The 16163-nt window shown below is 40.1% G+C and overlaps 1 protein-coding gene across 15 annotated transcripts in view; it reads right to left on the bottom strand.

Annotated features, from left to right (window-relative positions):
* Positions 1–117: 117 nt before the first annotated feature.
* The window catches only part of LOC140525374 (UDP-glucuronosyltransferase 1A6-like), a 148061-nt gene continuing 132015 nt past the window's right edge, over positions 118–16163 (bottom strand). For 12 of the 15 annotated variants that reach the window (XM_072640729.1, XM_072640739.1, XM_072640732.1 and 9 more), the window contains 4 exons: positions 7942–8073; positions 6613–6700; positions 4598–4817; positions 118–1712 (listed from right to left, as the gene is read on the bottom strand). In XM_072640729.1, coding sequence (XP_072496830.1) covers positions 1415–1712; positions 4598–4817; positions 6613–6700; positions 7942–8073 — 738 coding nt within the window. In that variant the 3' untranslated portion in view covers positions 118–1414. Of the gene's footprint in view, positions 1713–4597; positions 4818–6612; positions 6701–7941; positions 8074–8969; positions 9856–14767; positions 15678–16163 lie in introns of those variants that run through there. The other 3 variants (XM_072640744.1, XM_072640743.1, XM_072640742.1) reach the window with 3 other exon arrangements.

The raw sequence follows: 16163 nt of genomic DNA, 5'->3' as shown, positions 1-16163 counted from the left end.
GTTCCATAAACATATATTGTTGAATCAATCAGTGACTAAATATGGTTATCAAAAAATGTCAAAACAATGCACACAAAAGCAAAATCAATTCGCAAGCAAGAGCCCCCGGGGAAAAAATAATTCAAAGGGATTTATTAATATATTCATATATATTGTTTTGAGCAATATGATAACTTGTGACTTTGCCACAAATACTGCTTGTGGATGACTGATAATATTCTGATCCATTTGGACTAGCAGAGCACTGCGTGGCATTTTTTTTTGTTTGACCTGCTCTATCTTGGTCTTGCAATGCAGAAACAGTCCATTTCCTTTGAGGGACACAGTATAATTAATTCCCAGCATTCTGAGGATGAGCAGCAGCCCATCTTAGCAAATGTGCCCAACTTCCTGTGTCTAAAGGGATCACATGAATCTTGAGCACAGGCATTACTAGTGGAGGAACTCAACCCAACAACACCCAGGTGTTTTGCAAAGAAATGGAAGCTGGAACTAGAGAGAAGGTGGTGGGAGAATGCATTAACATTTATAATAAATGATTAGCAATCACAACTCATTAGGAAGCCTCATGAAAGGGATGCTGTATGTGTTTTCCAGTTAAAAAAAAAAAAGATGACTCCAAATGGATAATTGACTCATCCAGTTGGTCTAAGCAAGTCATTTGAAGCTAGAATCTTGAAGAATGGGGGAAGGAGAATCAGTCTGAAGTCATGTTCTAGCTTTTTGTGTCTTGAGAGGGAGAAAGGAGAGCTAACAGTCAGAAGACATGGCTTCTGCCCTAGCTCAACTGCAAACTAGCTCTGCAACCCTAGAGAAGGTCTTAAAATCACAGAATCTGAGAGTTGGAAAAGATTTCAGTGGCCATCGAGTCAAATTTGTACCTGGCCCAACCTCCCAGGCACCAGTCATGCAGAGCTGACTCAGAAAGCCCCGCACTTCTTTCTGAGGCAGGCCATCCCTGCTGGCCAAATTTTAGGCAGTTTTCACTGACCCTGACCTCAGTGATATATTTCCCTCAGTCCTCATTGTTCTTAATTTGATCCCTGGAGGCCAACAGAGTGCCGCTGATCTCTCTTTCATGTGAAATGGTGAGTCAGCTACCAGACCCTTCCTCCAAGACTCATCTTCAGCCCAAATGTTTCCCCCTTATCACACTTCCATTTCCTCATCTGTAAGATGAGATGGTTGGACTAAATGGTCATCTTCCATGTCTCAAGCTCTATGCTCTTACTTCAATAAACAGCAAAATCAGATCGAGATTTTCTTCATCAAAAATTGATTTGAAAATGACTTGTCTGCATGAGGGTACATATGTGTATTTGTGTGCTTGTGTGTGTTTGTAATTCATATGGGTACATTTTCAGAATCCATAGGGAGAACAAACTATTATTTCACTTCATTTTCAAAGTGTGGCTCAATGAGACTTAGATTTGGGGGCTTTCTTAGCTTTTCCTTTTTTGCCAAAGCATTTCTGGAAACAAAACTTGAGGGATTTCACAACAATTAAAACAACAGTCAAAACAATAGCCAGTAGGAAAGCAATGACATCCAAGGAATGGTACTGGATCCAGTTGAGGTCATGGGCAGCAGCACGTAAATGTGGGGCCCCTTTGTTTCTCATCACAAATTCTACCCAGAACACAGCAAGGTCAAGGGGACTGATAGGTCGATCTTTGTGAAGAGCTGACAGACGCATGATGTTTTCCTTGTAGCTAAAAATGTTAGAAAAGAGTAGATTAATATACAAAGTCTCCAGTGATGGAAAACTATGACCTCTTTGGGTTGCTCTAGAAGTAGCCAAGTTTTACACAGAAGCCAAATCTTTCTTTCCTTGATGTTTTCTATTTGTTAGTGTTATTTGGTCACTTCATAAGCAGTTTGCTTCAAAGATTCCAGAATTAAGGAATTATGGAATCATGGGATTACAGAGCTGAAAGGACTGAAGAGGGTAATTGGTCAATCCTATTTCTAAAGTATAAATCCCATTTAAAACAGCCTCAGGAAGTGATCATTCAGTGTGTACTTGAAGACCTCCAGGGATGGTGGATTCACATTCTCATGGAGTTGACCCATTTCCAGAAGGAAGAACTAAAATCATAGATCAATTCTGAGATGAATCAACAGATGAACAGAATACACTAACATAGCAAAGGATTAGCTACATATAGACAATATCTATAGGATATAGATAGGAATAGGCATCAGGTGACCAGAAATTCATGGGTGGTAGAACTGGAAGGAATCTGGGGATTCTGAAGTCCAGCACCCTCATTTGACAAAAGAGGAAGCTGGAGATCAGAGAGTTGAAATGGCTAGTCTATGACAAGAATAAGAGACAGGATTCAAACCCAGGCCTAGAGATTTCAGATTGTTATTTTTCACTCAGCACATCAAGCTGGATTTCTTCAGAAGATCTCACACAAAGAACAGCTGGAGGCAATTGATTTATGCACTAGGACATTGGCAGAAATATTTTAATTGTATATCAAACACAACCAGGTAAGTAATGCCAAAGCGATTAAAGACTATGTCAGAGAATAGGATTTGAATTTCTGAACCACAGCTTAAGATGTAGGAATGACAGACTTGACCAGGGATGGAATGCCTCTAATGAAGGCCAACAGAAAAAGAAAATTGACTGAAAATTTGTGAATTGAATCAACAGAGCATCAAATAGAAAATAGTAAGGGAGGAAAAAAATTGTCTGCATATATCCACAGAGCCAGATGCCACAGAATTTAGTAGATTTTGCATAAGAAGAAAAACAATTATAGAGAAACCTACACAGAAGTGTGCAGTTTCATTAATTAAAGAAATGCGACTTATATACTAGTGGAAAAATATAACTTGTCCAAATGGAGCAGAGCAGGTAAAAGAGGATGAAATAATGTATACTCAATTCAATTCAGTTCATCAAGAATTTACTGAGTATACATCAGGAAATGAGCTCCTGTGAGGAAATCTACAAATTGAGGTGATGAAACATGGTGGAGGGCATTTGGGGAGGACCAATGGAGAAAGACAGAGGCAGGGTAGTGGAAAAAGTAAGCAGAAGACTACATGACCAGAAAGAAGAATGATGGGTTCCTGAAGTGAATCACAAAGCTAGTATGATGGCAGGATGGTAGAGCAATGGTGCACTTCAGTTACCCTAATACCTTCTATAAGTGTCTCCCTATATAAGGCAGAGAGCTGGAGCAACTTTTCCATTGCCTTGCTGACCTTTCAAGATGTGGAGTAAATCTCAGAAACAACCATTCTCTTGGATCTTAATCTGATGACTTACAGGGATCTTATTATTGAAATAAACATAACAGGATGCTTCATTATTGTGTCTGTGATAGAATGTCAGAAATCTTCCTGGTGCCCAAGATTTTTAGAGAGTGAATTTCAGAATTTAAAAAAAAAAAAGAATGGCTAGATGCCATGACTTAAAATTCTACAAAGGAAATCAGCTTAAGAAGGAGAGGAACCTCAAAATAATGAACAAAAATTATTTCTTTTCATGGTGAAGAATAAAAGGTGAATTGTCTGAAGATCCTGATGTGGCTACATAGGGAGTTCATCAACTCACTCAGCTCAGTCAATCAGGAAGTGACTGTGCACTAGGCACTGGGTATGAAGGAAACTAAAGGTGACCAAACCCTGGATGAATCATGGCAGCACCCTAAAGGCTACAATAAAAGGAGGTTGTTGGTTAACTCAAAGGACAACAAAAAAGGACTTTTAAAACTCTGTTTGGCAAACAGAAGATGAAAGAAGAGACAAGACCAATCAGACGATGGAAAAAATGTGACTAGACCATAGTTCATGTACATGTCTTATGGATGGCAAGCTTGCTGTCTGTCACTCAAGGGTGCGCCATGGTGGTCAGAAAAACTGGAAGGGGCTGCCTGGATACAAGTAAAATATTTATAACGAGCATGCCTGGACAGGCTGGATCAGGAGTCTTATTGTCAGGCTGGGTGACACTAACCAAGTCAACCACATACAGAGGAAGGTGGTCAGGATGGTGAACGAACTTGGATGTGAATTGGCTGATAGAACTGAGCATCATTTAGCCTAGAGAAGAGATTTAGGAGAGACATGACAGCTTCCTTCAAGGTCTGAGGGACTCTTACATGGAAGGGAGACCAGACTTGTTTTTCCTGGTTCCCTAGGGTGGAAGTAGGAGCAGGGGAGATACATGGAAGCTGATTTCCAGTTGTCAATTACAGCCATACCAAGGTACAAGTTGGAATTCCTAGGAGGTCATCAAGTTCCAAATATTTGAGATTTTACCACATGTCAAATAGAACCACTTGTAGGAAGTCATAGAGGGCACTCCTGCTCAGAGATGTTTGTTTTGAATACTTGTACTTCTTTGCTGTGAGAAAGGGTTCTTTTGGGGTTTAGGAGAGGAGACATTGGAAAGTGCCAGCAATGTATGAAAAGAGTTCCCATAAGCTATCAGTGTAAAAATATAATAGAAATGAATGTTTCCCAATTTATCTTAGAAATCTGGAGTTGCATAAATTAAGTTTCCTCTAAGAAGGGGCACAACAGTATTAGAGGTGTCTCTAGGAAATGGCCATGCCATCTGAACTTGCTCTCTCACCTTTTATCGTTGATAACCGCCTTCAGTGCCTTGCTGAGATCAGCAGATGTCATTTCAAGGACATTCAGGGTTATTCCTGCTCCTCTGGACTCCATGCGTTTAGCATTGTCCATCTGGTCTCCAAACAAAGGCATCAACACCATTGGCACCCCGTTACATATCCCTTCATACACTCCATGAGAGCCAGCATGAGTGATGAATGCCCGGGTCTTCGGGTGAGCTAAGGAAGGAAAATAGAGAAAGAATTCCTCGATGGTGTGAAAACCTATTAACTTTCAGGGAATAGAATGTTTCACAATTTGAAGGCATCAGAAATGACCAATGTTCCTATTCTCTATTGTGGGAAATCAGAATATTTTTCTAAAATATCCTTCATTTCATTATGAACACAAAGAAGCTTGGCACCTATGATGGTGTGATACAAGTTCTAGTATTTATCCATTTCCATGCCCTAGGGCAGGCTTTGTTTGTTGGTGTTCAGTTGTTTCAGTTCTGTCTGACTCTTTGTGGCCCCATTTGGGATTTTCTTGGCAAAGACATGAGAATGCTTTGCCGTTTCCTTCTCCAGCTCATTTTACAGATGAGGAAGCTGAAGCAAACAGGGTTGAGTGGCTTGCCCAGCTATTAAGTGAGATCAGGTTTGAACCTAGGTCTTCTTTACTGAAGGCTCAGTGCTTTATCTACTATACACATCACCTAGCTGTCCAAGTCTATAAGTCTTAACCATGGTGACCACACCATGGACAGTGGTGAAAATGGTTCCTTGCCCTCCCAGAATCCTCCTTTGATTTGGTTTGACTTTTAGCTACCCTTTAGGCCCTCTCTGGTACCCCATAGCACCTTTAGGGAAGCACAGTGATTTTACTACAACTAATTTACTTAAGGGTCATTTCTGTAAAGATAAAAATACTCCTATGGGTTAGCTGGACCAATCAATATTGAACTGAAGCATTTTGATGTCATAACAGCAATGATCTTTATTTTTACAAATTTGGGAAATAGTCCTTAAGTTAATTGATTTTAGGAAATTTGACCTTGAGTCATTATCATACTTATTAAATCCCAACTATTGTCCTTTTACTGACTCACATCTATGGTCCCAGAAAGTAATGATCAAAGCCAACTATTGGCTCCCCTATCTGACCCTTTCCACAATCCATGCCCATGGTCAGAGCTCTTTGAGTTTCAGAGTTGAATGAATCAGAGAATCTTAGAGTTAGTCCATCTAGTCCAACCTATTGACACTGACACCTATATCTTTTTTTCTGAAGAAAGTCTGGATTTCCATGAACTACATGCTTGAGTCAACCAAAAGCTAGTGCAAATTCACAGGGCATTATTGAACCCTGCCGTTGTCAGACCATGTATGGAACATTGTGCTCTGTGCAGGTGCCACATTTTAGAATGGACATTCATAAGCTAGAGAGCATCCAGAAAAAGGTGACATGGATGGTGAATGTCTTGGAATTCATGCTACATCAGGAATTATTATAGAAATGGGGAAATTGAGCCTGGAGAAGAGAATACTCCAAGGGGTATATGAATCCTGTCTTCAAACATGTGAAGGATGGCCATGGATCAACGGAATTAGTCCTTATTGCTTGATCCAGAAGGCTAAATTAGAAACTTGCAAAAAGACAAGTCAGTCTTGATTCCAGGAGAAACTTGATAAACAATGATACCTTCCCAAAATGGAATGAGTGTCTTGGGAGGTTGTGGGTAGGTCTTCACTGGAGGTCTTCAATCAAAGGAAAAATGGTCTCTTGTGAGGGACACCATTAAAGAGATTCCTACAGAGGTCCAGGTTGGATTAACTGGCCTTGGAGGGGGCAGTCCCTCCCAACCCTGAAGGAAACTATGACTCTGCATGTACCTTATCAATTAAAAACCATTAGAGCTATCCCTGGTTCTGTCTACCGATGATCACTTGGATATAGTCTACAGACAGCACTGTAAGCTCATTTTCACATTCATACGGCACCCCTCCTACCCCCACCGTACACTTGAGCACATACCAAGCAGATCATTCTGTGGAAGCCATTTCACAAGTTTGGTGTTCTTGGCCAGATTAGGTGGTGGTGTTCCAGTGTACCGCCACAGAACCTTGGAGGAGTAAAAAGTAAAGAATTTGTGAAAACCCATGATGCAACTTCAGCCTAGTAGCAGAAGCAGTGACCACTAAGGACTTGAGATAAATGGAGTCTTCAGCCACTCCATGAAAGATAAAATGTATCCTTAATTTTAGGCCTATCTCTCATTTATGTGGTTTGGAAAAATATGCCTACTTGAAGAAAGAAATCAAATGCTTTGGTTCACTGGCTAGTTTTTGGAAGAATCTGAGGTTACAGCTGCTTGGTAGCCCAGGTTAAAGTGATTGGGAGGAGGGTTGGGATAGAAAGAGTTATGACCATATATTTCCTTGAAGATTTTGGAATTTAAATATATTAAGTATATATAGTTATAACTTGTTCTAAATACCTTTAGCATGCATCTTTGACACATCCTAGGAAGCCTTATTTTTGCCTTGGGATGAATGTCATTTCTAACTCACAAGAAAGAAGTATGGTGTATTTGGAATCAGTGGACCTGGGTTCAAAATCCAGACTGCCACTTGATTGATATCCATGTATCTTGGGTGGACTTCTCTGGGGTTTTCTTATCTATAAAATGAGCGAGTTGGGACAGAAGGACTCCACAACTGGAACGATGACCAATATTCCACCATTACATTGAGTATTCATACAACATAAAAGGTACAAAGTATTTTGAAAATGACAAGATAATAATTTGTAGAACTTAGGGGTGGGATGTAGTGGGTAGAGTGCATTGGATGGAGAATCAGGAGAATTAAGGGCTAATCCTAGCTCTGTTACTACCTGTGGGACAGTGGTCAAGTCTTTCATCTCTCTGGGTCTTAGTTTCTTCATTTATAAAATGAGAAAGGGTTGGTTTTGATGATCTCTAAGGTATCTTCCAGGTTCAAGTCTAGACTTCTATGAGGTTATTCAGATACTTAATCCATTCAACAGATGCCACAATGTCCAATCTGATATTTTTACTAAGCAGTCAGTTCTTTAGTCCTTTCCTAAATATATCTAAGAAAAACAAATATCCAAAAAAGTCTGTTCTTTGCTACTTTTAAAATGCACTTATAATGAGGATAGTTGAGTGAATTTTGGCTAAACTCAGTGGACCTTGACTGGGAGGTGGAGGAAGAGAGCTTGACAGTGAAACTCCAAACCTAGTAATGACATGGACTAGTGAAGACAACCCCTTTGGGTCCCAGGGGGCAGGGATTAGGCTTTGTCTAGGGACATAAAAGAGTAGCAGAGTGTTGTCCTTACTGTCTGAGGTATTGTGCCCAAAGCTTCAGCAATTTCCATGGATTTGGCCATTGGGATTTCTGAGACCATAGAGCCCAGGGAGAAGATCACAACTCCATGTTCTCCTGAAGCATTCACATAGGCTTCAAATTCCTAAAATAAGAGAAAAGCATCTAATTTAATGAACAGCATACAATACGTGCACAATATCCTTCTCTGAGCCCAGAAAAAGTTTGTTTCTGAAAAAGCAAAAAGCAAGGCAATGTGGTTAAAGGGACAGCAGATCGACAAAGATGAAATCATAGTCAGTAAAAATCTGTTTCCTCCTCAACACTTAGCTGGGTGCTGGCTCTCAGGGATGTCCCAATATCTGATTGAATGGCCAGAAGGCTGGCTAAGAGGTAGGGAGAAAAGAAAGATCAACGAAGAGGCTCTTACTAAAGATTGCAGAAAAGGGAAGGGGCAGGCAAATGTTGAGATGCAGAAAGAGCATGACAATCATGAACTTAGACAGAGTTTGGGAGATGGTGGAGGATAGAAGGTCCATTGCACTGTGGTCCATGGGGTCAGAAAAAGTCAGACACAACCTAACAACAAGTACAATCTTGCCACCAAAACCAAATTCAGTAAAATGTCCAAACTATTTGCATAAAGATCAAACATGTATTCACAAACAAACCATGCCATGAAGGGAGGAGGGGAGAAAGCACCTACTGCCTCAGAGTGCCTGAATCAGGACAACACCTTCTAGGAAGGCAGCACAGTGTCAGGCACTGGCAGGGAAGCCAGAGGACTTGGGCTCTGTTTCTTGCCCTGGTCCATACAGCCTTAGAGGGGTAACTTTCCACATCTGATGCCCAATTGTCCATATGTAAAACGGGAATAATGACCCCCTACCCAAATAGTTCTTCAAGTTATTGCACAGCAAAACTGAAATTACATAGAAGCACCTGCAATAAAATGTAAAAAGCACAATAAAATCATCAACTAGTCCAGTTCTCAGAGTGAGGAGGCTTGAACAAGAGGGAGGAACTTGATCCAATACTCACCGGAGATAATGGTTTTGTGTAAGCACAGTTTATTCCCCCAATGAAAACAATATTGGGCATTGTTGGCCTGGGGAAGTCCTTTGCAAAATCGCTTCTCAGAAGCCAAATAGAACCATAGCTCAGAAGGTCTGTAACAGTCACCTCTGTCTTTAGGAGTTCAGAAGCAAGACGCATATATGGGGAGTAGACTAATTCACAAAGAAAGAACTGAGATAGAATTTTTAACAGCATGTTTTTAACTCTCTGCAAAAAAGTCATGCGATCTGTGCTCACTGATAACCCTTGAGGAACATATGAAGGAGGATTGGGGCACTGGGTGGCACGATAGTCTAAACTGCATGGCAATCCATGTAGAAAGTAGACAGCTGGCAGAGAGAGGTATTTGGCTACAATTGGGCCACAGGGTAGGAAAGGGTCTGTGAAAACAGCATCAAAGTGATTGTCACCAAGGTGAGTCATCAGCTCTCTGTTGTTAACCAAGTGTGAGCAGGCAGACAGAAGCAAAGTTGAGACATTTCTTACTCTCTCCATTGTTTTGAAAAAATGTTCCAAAAATGGTAATTTCTCAAAAACTTCATGATTCATCTGACGGAAGTGGGACTCCAAGTCTCCCATGTGGAAAGGCACTGGGTACTGTGTGAGGTTATAAAATGGCGCCTCTGTAATGTAGAGACTCACTGCAGGGGCAACCACCATGATCTCATGTCCTCTTCGATGCATCTCCTGAAGGACCCCATGCATACTAAGCCAGTGACTGCCATCCTGTGGAACCACCAACAGCTTGCCCCCCTTTGCAAATGCCAAGCAAGAAATCCAAAGGAATAGGATATATTGAGGTTTCAGTCCTCCTGACATGTCTCCACCTAGTCGACATTTGCCTAGTACATTGAAAATACTTCGTTCAGTACTTCTCCTGCTACAGAAGCTGATCTAAGTTAATATTTAACCAGGAAGCCAAACAATCAATTGAAGAGATTTGCATGGTAGAAGTTAGAGCTCCCCAGAGGGAGGATGAACAAATATTGTCTCCTCTGGGGATATTCACAGTTCCCCCATTTTGGGAGGGTAGGGTGATACTGAGATTGGGAGCTCCAGGATGATTATAAGCAGTTTAATAATTACTTGGATACTTACAATAGGAGTGGTTTAGGGTGACTGGCCAGATGTATGGTGGATCCCTGCAAAGATCCCCCAAAAGACCCGTGGCAGTTATAGAAGGAGGCATTATGGAGTGTGTCATTGTGGTTTGTCCTGTACTTTGGTTTCTGGCTTAGTATTGGGCCTGAATCCCAGAGCTCAATAGCCAGGCCAATACTGTTGGTAAATGCCCAGACAGACACACAAGGTCATGTGTTGGTCAACACGACCTCTCTCAGCTTTCATCATTAGGGCCTTCATAGGTCTTATCTGATTTTCCCTCCCCTGAGATTTTCAGAAATGGAAGAGGTGTTCTGGGCCCTAGCTTGCATCAGCATGGAAATTCCCTCTGTCAGGGCAAATCACAGCCCTCTCACACCTTCTCTGAGTGATGCCTGTCCGTGGTCTCCCAGAAATATTTCAGAGAAGATCCAGTTAATGCACCACTGGTGTAGAAGTTCTAGAGTCAGAATTTGAATCAAAGTCTATCCCAGTAACCCAGAGCAGTCATTTGTACATAATCATGTCCCAAGGTGAAACTATGTGTATGTGTGTGTGTGGGGGGGGGGGGGTGCAGGGTGGTATCTAAGGTCCCTTTTAATTCCAGTGATTTGCTTTTGAGATCACCTCCAATCCATCTCGTATCCATTTCGCTTGTACACAGTTGTTTGTCTTCCCCTTGGGAGCTCCATGAGGGCAGAGACTGTGATTGTTGTTACTTTTCTTTGTAGTAGTGCCTGGAATATAGTAAGTGCTTAATAAATGCTTGTTCACTGACTGACTGACTAGCTGTGGAGGAGTGACTGTGTAGAGAGGTATATCTCAACCAAATTTGGATGAGAACACTTTGGAAACTGTAAGGCACAGTAATATCATTAATTAATTAATTAACACAGTCAAGGGACTTGTAAGATAGTGAGGACTGTCCTAGGCAGGCCCATAATTCTGGGAAAGCAGTACAATGGTATGCACCAATGATGGGCAGATATTCAACAGCAGAGGGCAGGAAAACCATGACAATAGGAAGGCCTGCACCCATTTGCCCTGTTTTTTCCCTTTGTGAGAGGTCAAAGGATGGGGGCTGTCTTCATTATCTTCAGGTGTGAACCAAATCTAGGTGACTGAAGAGAGGATTTTATATTTGATCTTAAAGGCAGTAAGGAGTCTTCGGGAATTTATTGAATGGTGATGGGGCAGTGACATGTTTGAGCCTTCATTTTGGTATCTGAGTGAAGATAAATTGGAATGGGGAGAGATTTGAGGCAGGGAGACCAACCAGTGACTTCTGTAATAGTCCAGGTATGAGATGATGACAGACTTCAGCAAGTGACGTCAGTGTTACAAGAGAGAAGGAGGAATATAAAGGTAAAATTGAGAGGGTGTGAAAACTAATTGGATATGGAATGTGAGTTAAGGAGAGAATAAAGGTAACAACCAGGTTGCAAGTCTATGTAAGTGGGAGGATTGTGGTACTCTGGATATTAATCATGAAGTTTAAAAACCAAGCAAAAATCTCCCACTAAATGAAGTAGAAATTCTGAAAATTAAAGAAGAGATTAATAAGATTGAAAAAAGACTACTGATTTGATAAAGCCACAAATTGATGATTTTTTAAAATAGTAAAATAAACAGCTAACTTGATTAAAAATAGAGGGGAAAACCAAATTTTCATGTCAAAAATGGAAAACAAGATCTTATAACAATTAAAGAAGAAATAGAGGAAATCATCAGAAATTATTTTACCTAATTATGTGCTAAAGAAACTAACAGTGAAAATACATGAATTCTTATAAATACATAATATATGCAGATTGACATAGGAATAGAATATTTAAATCACTCAGAGTCAGAAAAAAGAAATTGAATGACATAACCAAACTTCCAGAGGATAAAAAATTCTAGAAACAGATGGATTTTTAAAATGAATTTATCAAACATTCAAAGAAAAGTTAATTTCAATACAGCATAACTATTTGACATCTATTTGAAAGGTAGACATCTTTCCAGTCTCTTTTTAAAATGCAAATGTGGTCTTGGTACCTAAACCAGGAATAGATAAAACTAAGAAAGAGAAGTGTAGATTGATATCCCCTAATGGACACTGATGAAAAAAAAATCAGCAAGTTGGCTACTGCAACATATTAGAAAGATGATACATTATAACTAGGTTTTGGTTATACCCGGAAAACTATTCATTCAACATAAGGAGTACTATACATATTTACAAATATTAGCCCTGTTAATTATATAAATTATTAAACTCATATAATTATATAGATTCTGGAAGGACTTTTGACAAAATCCAACACTGACATTTCCAGTAAAAACCTCTAAATTATAGGAATAGCTTAACTTTTTCTTAATATAGTCAGTAGAATTTTGCTAAATTGAAAAGAAAATATTGTATAATGGAGAAAAGTTAGAATCCTTTCCTAGAAGAATAGGGGAATAGCAAGGATGCCCATTATTACTACTGCTGTTTACCATAGTGATGGAAGTGTTAGCTCTAGCAATAAGACAAGAAAAAGAAATTGGTGGGATTAGCTTGTGCAAAGAGGAAAGAAAATTATTCCTTTTACAGGTCATATGATGATGTACTTAGACAACCCTAGAGAGTCAACTAAAAATTAATTGAAATAATTAACAACATCAGCAAGGTTTTGAGCATATAAAATAGATCCATGTAAATCATTGTTAGTACTATATTAATCAACAAAATCTAGCAGGAAGAGCTAGGAAAGGAAAATTTTCTAAAATAACTACAGAAACTATGAAATATTTGGGAATTTGTGAATTTAACTATAAAACACTCTTTGAAGAAATACAAGCTGAAATAATTGGAGAAACATAGGTTGAGCCAATATAATAAAATGGTAATATGACCTAAATTAATTTAGTTATTCCATTTCGTACCTATCAAACTCCCAAAAGAATATTTTCTAGAGTTAGAAGGAATAACTAAATTCATATGGAGTAATGAAAGGTCAACAAGTTAAATAATGAAGAAAGGAGGTCTAACTGTACCAGATCTCAAACTATATTATAGTGTAGTAATTATCAGAATAATTTGGCAATGATTCCTCCAAACAGAGCTTGATCAGTGAACAAGTTAAGTACACAACATACAGAATCAAACATAGTAATGTAGGGTTTGGTAAACCCAACGACTCTAGTTAAACTATGTGACAGGACCTGTTGGGAAAACTATACAGCAGTCTGGCAGAAATTAGGTTTAGACTAAGACCTCACAGCACACAAGAGAAACTCCAAATGGGTATGTGATCTGGGCATGAAAGGTCATAAATATCATATATGAATTAGAGGAGCAAAGAAGAGATACATGGATAAGGAAATAATTTATAGCTGAAGTGAGAGAAGACAGAAGACAAACTGAACAATTTAGATTATAGAAAATTAATGCCCTCCAATTTCTTGAGATTCATTTCATCAAATAGCTCAGCACAATCTTTGGCATTTATGTCTTTGTGGCCAGAACCTTTGACATAGGCTTTGCAAGAGACTTCCAAGGTTATCCAATACAACTGTCTAATATTCTGTTCATGTATACTTTCTATATCTTACCCAGTAGTTTGCCACCATTGCTGATGCTAGATTTCTCTTTGGATTGGCCCCTACTTCCTGCTTACTTATTACAAGTCAACAATATTTTATTGAGTTCTCCCTCCATGCCCAGCACTGAGCCAAGTCCCAACAGAAAAATATGGGCACCCTAATTTATATAATACATATATGTTAAACATTTTTATTATATTTGGTGTTTTATGGAAATCATTTAATTTTCTAGAATCTAAATTGTCCAATTTGTCTTCTGTCATCTTAATGCTCTTAACACACTAAAGAGGAGTATGCCAATTCCTCGGTCAAGTCAGAAAATTTTTCTCTTAGGGAAAAATAGCATATGGGAGCAGAGAGGTTGGGGGGAGAGCACTGGACCAGGATTTTGCCTTTGTTCTGTCACTGACTAACTTTGAGCACCTGGTCAGATCACCGCCCTTCTCTAAGGCTTGGTTGACTGATGTGTAAAATACCACTGATTGTGCTTGGTGACCTGCCAGGGCTATTGCAAGAACCTAGAGTGATGATAATTAAGTGTGAGTGCTTTGAAAATGAAAAAGCAGAATGCAAGTGTGAGATGTTATTACGGAAGATGCTAATGATCAATCCAATGGAGTTACTCAAGGTCAGACTGGCATATGTCATACTATGCTGGCATACAGTGGCACAGACAGGGCATCTCCTCTTCTGCTTCCATTCCTTTGTGCAGTGTGCCCTCTGGGTATGGATTTCTTTATCTCTTTACCTACACATCTTAGACTACCTTGCTCATCCTCTGTTGAAGACTCAGCTTAAACTCCACATCGTTGGATTCCCCCAGTTCATTCTTAGGGCCACTCAATATCCCCACACTGAAAATTATACCTATTTCTTTTTTTTCTATAAATATCCTGTATTTACTTATTTGTGACTATGCTGTACCTACCGAGAAGGCTATAAGTTTCTTGAGGTCAGGGGACGCTCTCATTTTTGTACTGGTATCTTGAGTGCCCAGTAAAGTACTGGGCTTGTAGATGGCACTGGAAAAAGTATTTGATTGATTGAGAAGCTCAAAAGAAAGGGAGTTGATTTGCTCCAATACTCACCGGAGACAATGGCTTTTTATAAACACAGTTTATGCCACCAACGAAAACCATGTTGGGCATGACTGGTTTGGGATACTCTTTCACAAAGTCACTTCTCAATAGCCAAATTGATCCATAGCTCAGAAGGTCCACAGTGGTCACCTTTCTGTTAAGGAGTTCAGAAGCGAGATGCTCATATGGAGAATAGACAAAATCACAGAGAAACACCTGGGCTGCAGTGAGCAACATGTTTTTCACTCGCTGCCCAAAAGTCATGTGATCTCTGTTGCCAGAGAAGCTTCTTGGGATATAAGAGGAGGGATTGGGGCACCTAGTGCTGACCAAGTCGAGACTACATGGCATTTCAGGCCCAAAGAAGACAGCAGGCAGAGAGAGGTACTTGGCTACAATTGGACCACAGGGAAGGAAGGGATTAGTGAAGACAGCATCAAAGTACATGTCTTTAAGGTGGGTCATCAACTCCTTATTGTAGACCAAGTGGGAACAGGCAGTAAAAAGCAAATCAGAGTTATTTTTCATCCTCTCCATTGTTCTAGAAAACGTCTCCCAGACTGTGAACTTCTGGAAGGTATCCTTTTTAATCCATTCAAAGCTGGCCTCCAGATCCTCCTTCTGGTAGGGCACTGGATACCGTCTGAGCTCATAAAATGCAGCTTCTTGAATAAGAGCAGTCACTTCAGGGGCAATCACCACAATTTCATGTCCTCTGACCCACAGCTCCTGAAGGGTCCCATGCATACTGAGCCAGTGGCTGCCATCCACTGGAATCACCAGCAACTTTCCTCCCTCTACCAACCCCCAGCAGAGCACCCAAAATGAGAGTCCTAGAGTGCTAGAATGTTGCACAGTCATCTCTCCCTCAGTCTGCCATTTGCTACAAGCTGCTTCTCTCTAGATCAAAGAGCTTTGATCTGTAATTCTCTATCTCCTTACGCTCAACTTATCTGTATAGCAAGTTAATATTTAGCCCAGCCCCATGATTGCCCTTATTGATAAAGGATAAACTACAAAGAATAAGGCATTTGCTTTTAAAAGCTAGAGTGGTAAAGGTGCTTGGGGATTCTAAGTGCCCTCCCATGTCAAGGTAACCAAAGACGGTGGGCATGCTCCGCCATGGTTTTCCACCCCCACACTGCCATAGATTCTGTCAATGTATGATCTTATCCATGTAGATATTCTTCTGCAATAACAGCAATCACAACTCATTCACAGCTTCTCATGCAAACTGTTCTTGCCATGTGGTTCCATGAATCCTGGAGAGAGAGCAAGCCCTTTGTGGAGGTGGCCTGACATTCTGTGAAAATCTGCTCATACAATGTCAGCTCACTGATGATGCCCTACCAACCTCTGCATTGGAAGGGTATTTGGTATTTGATATTTGGTATCCCAAAATTAA

This window comes from Notamacropus eugenii, chromosome 2, assembly GCF_028372415.1.
Source record: "Notamacropus eugenii isolate mMacEug1 chromosome 2, mMacEug1.pri_v2, whole genome shotgun sequence".
In the NCBI taxonomy this organism is placed as follows: domain Eukaryota; kingdom Metazoa; phylum Chordata; class Mammalia; order Diprotodontia; family Macropodidae; genus Notamacropus; species Notamacropus eugenii.
Note: the sequence above shows the minus strand (reverse complement) of the source record. Positions and strands in the feature narration are given on the sequence as shown.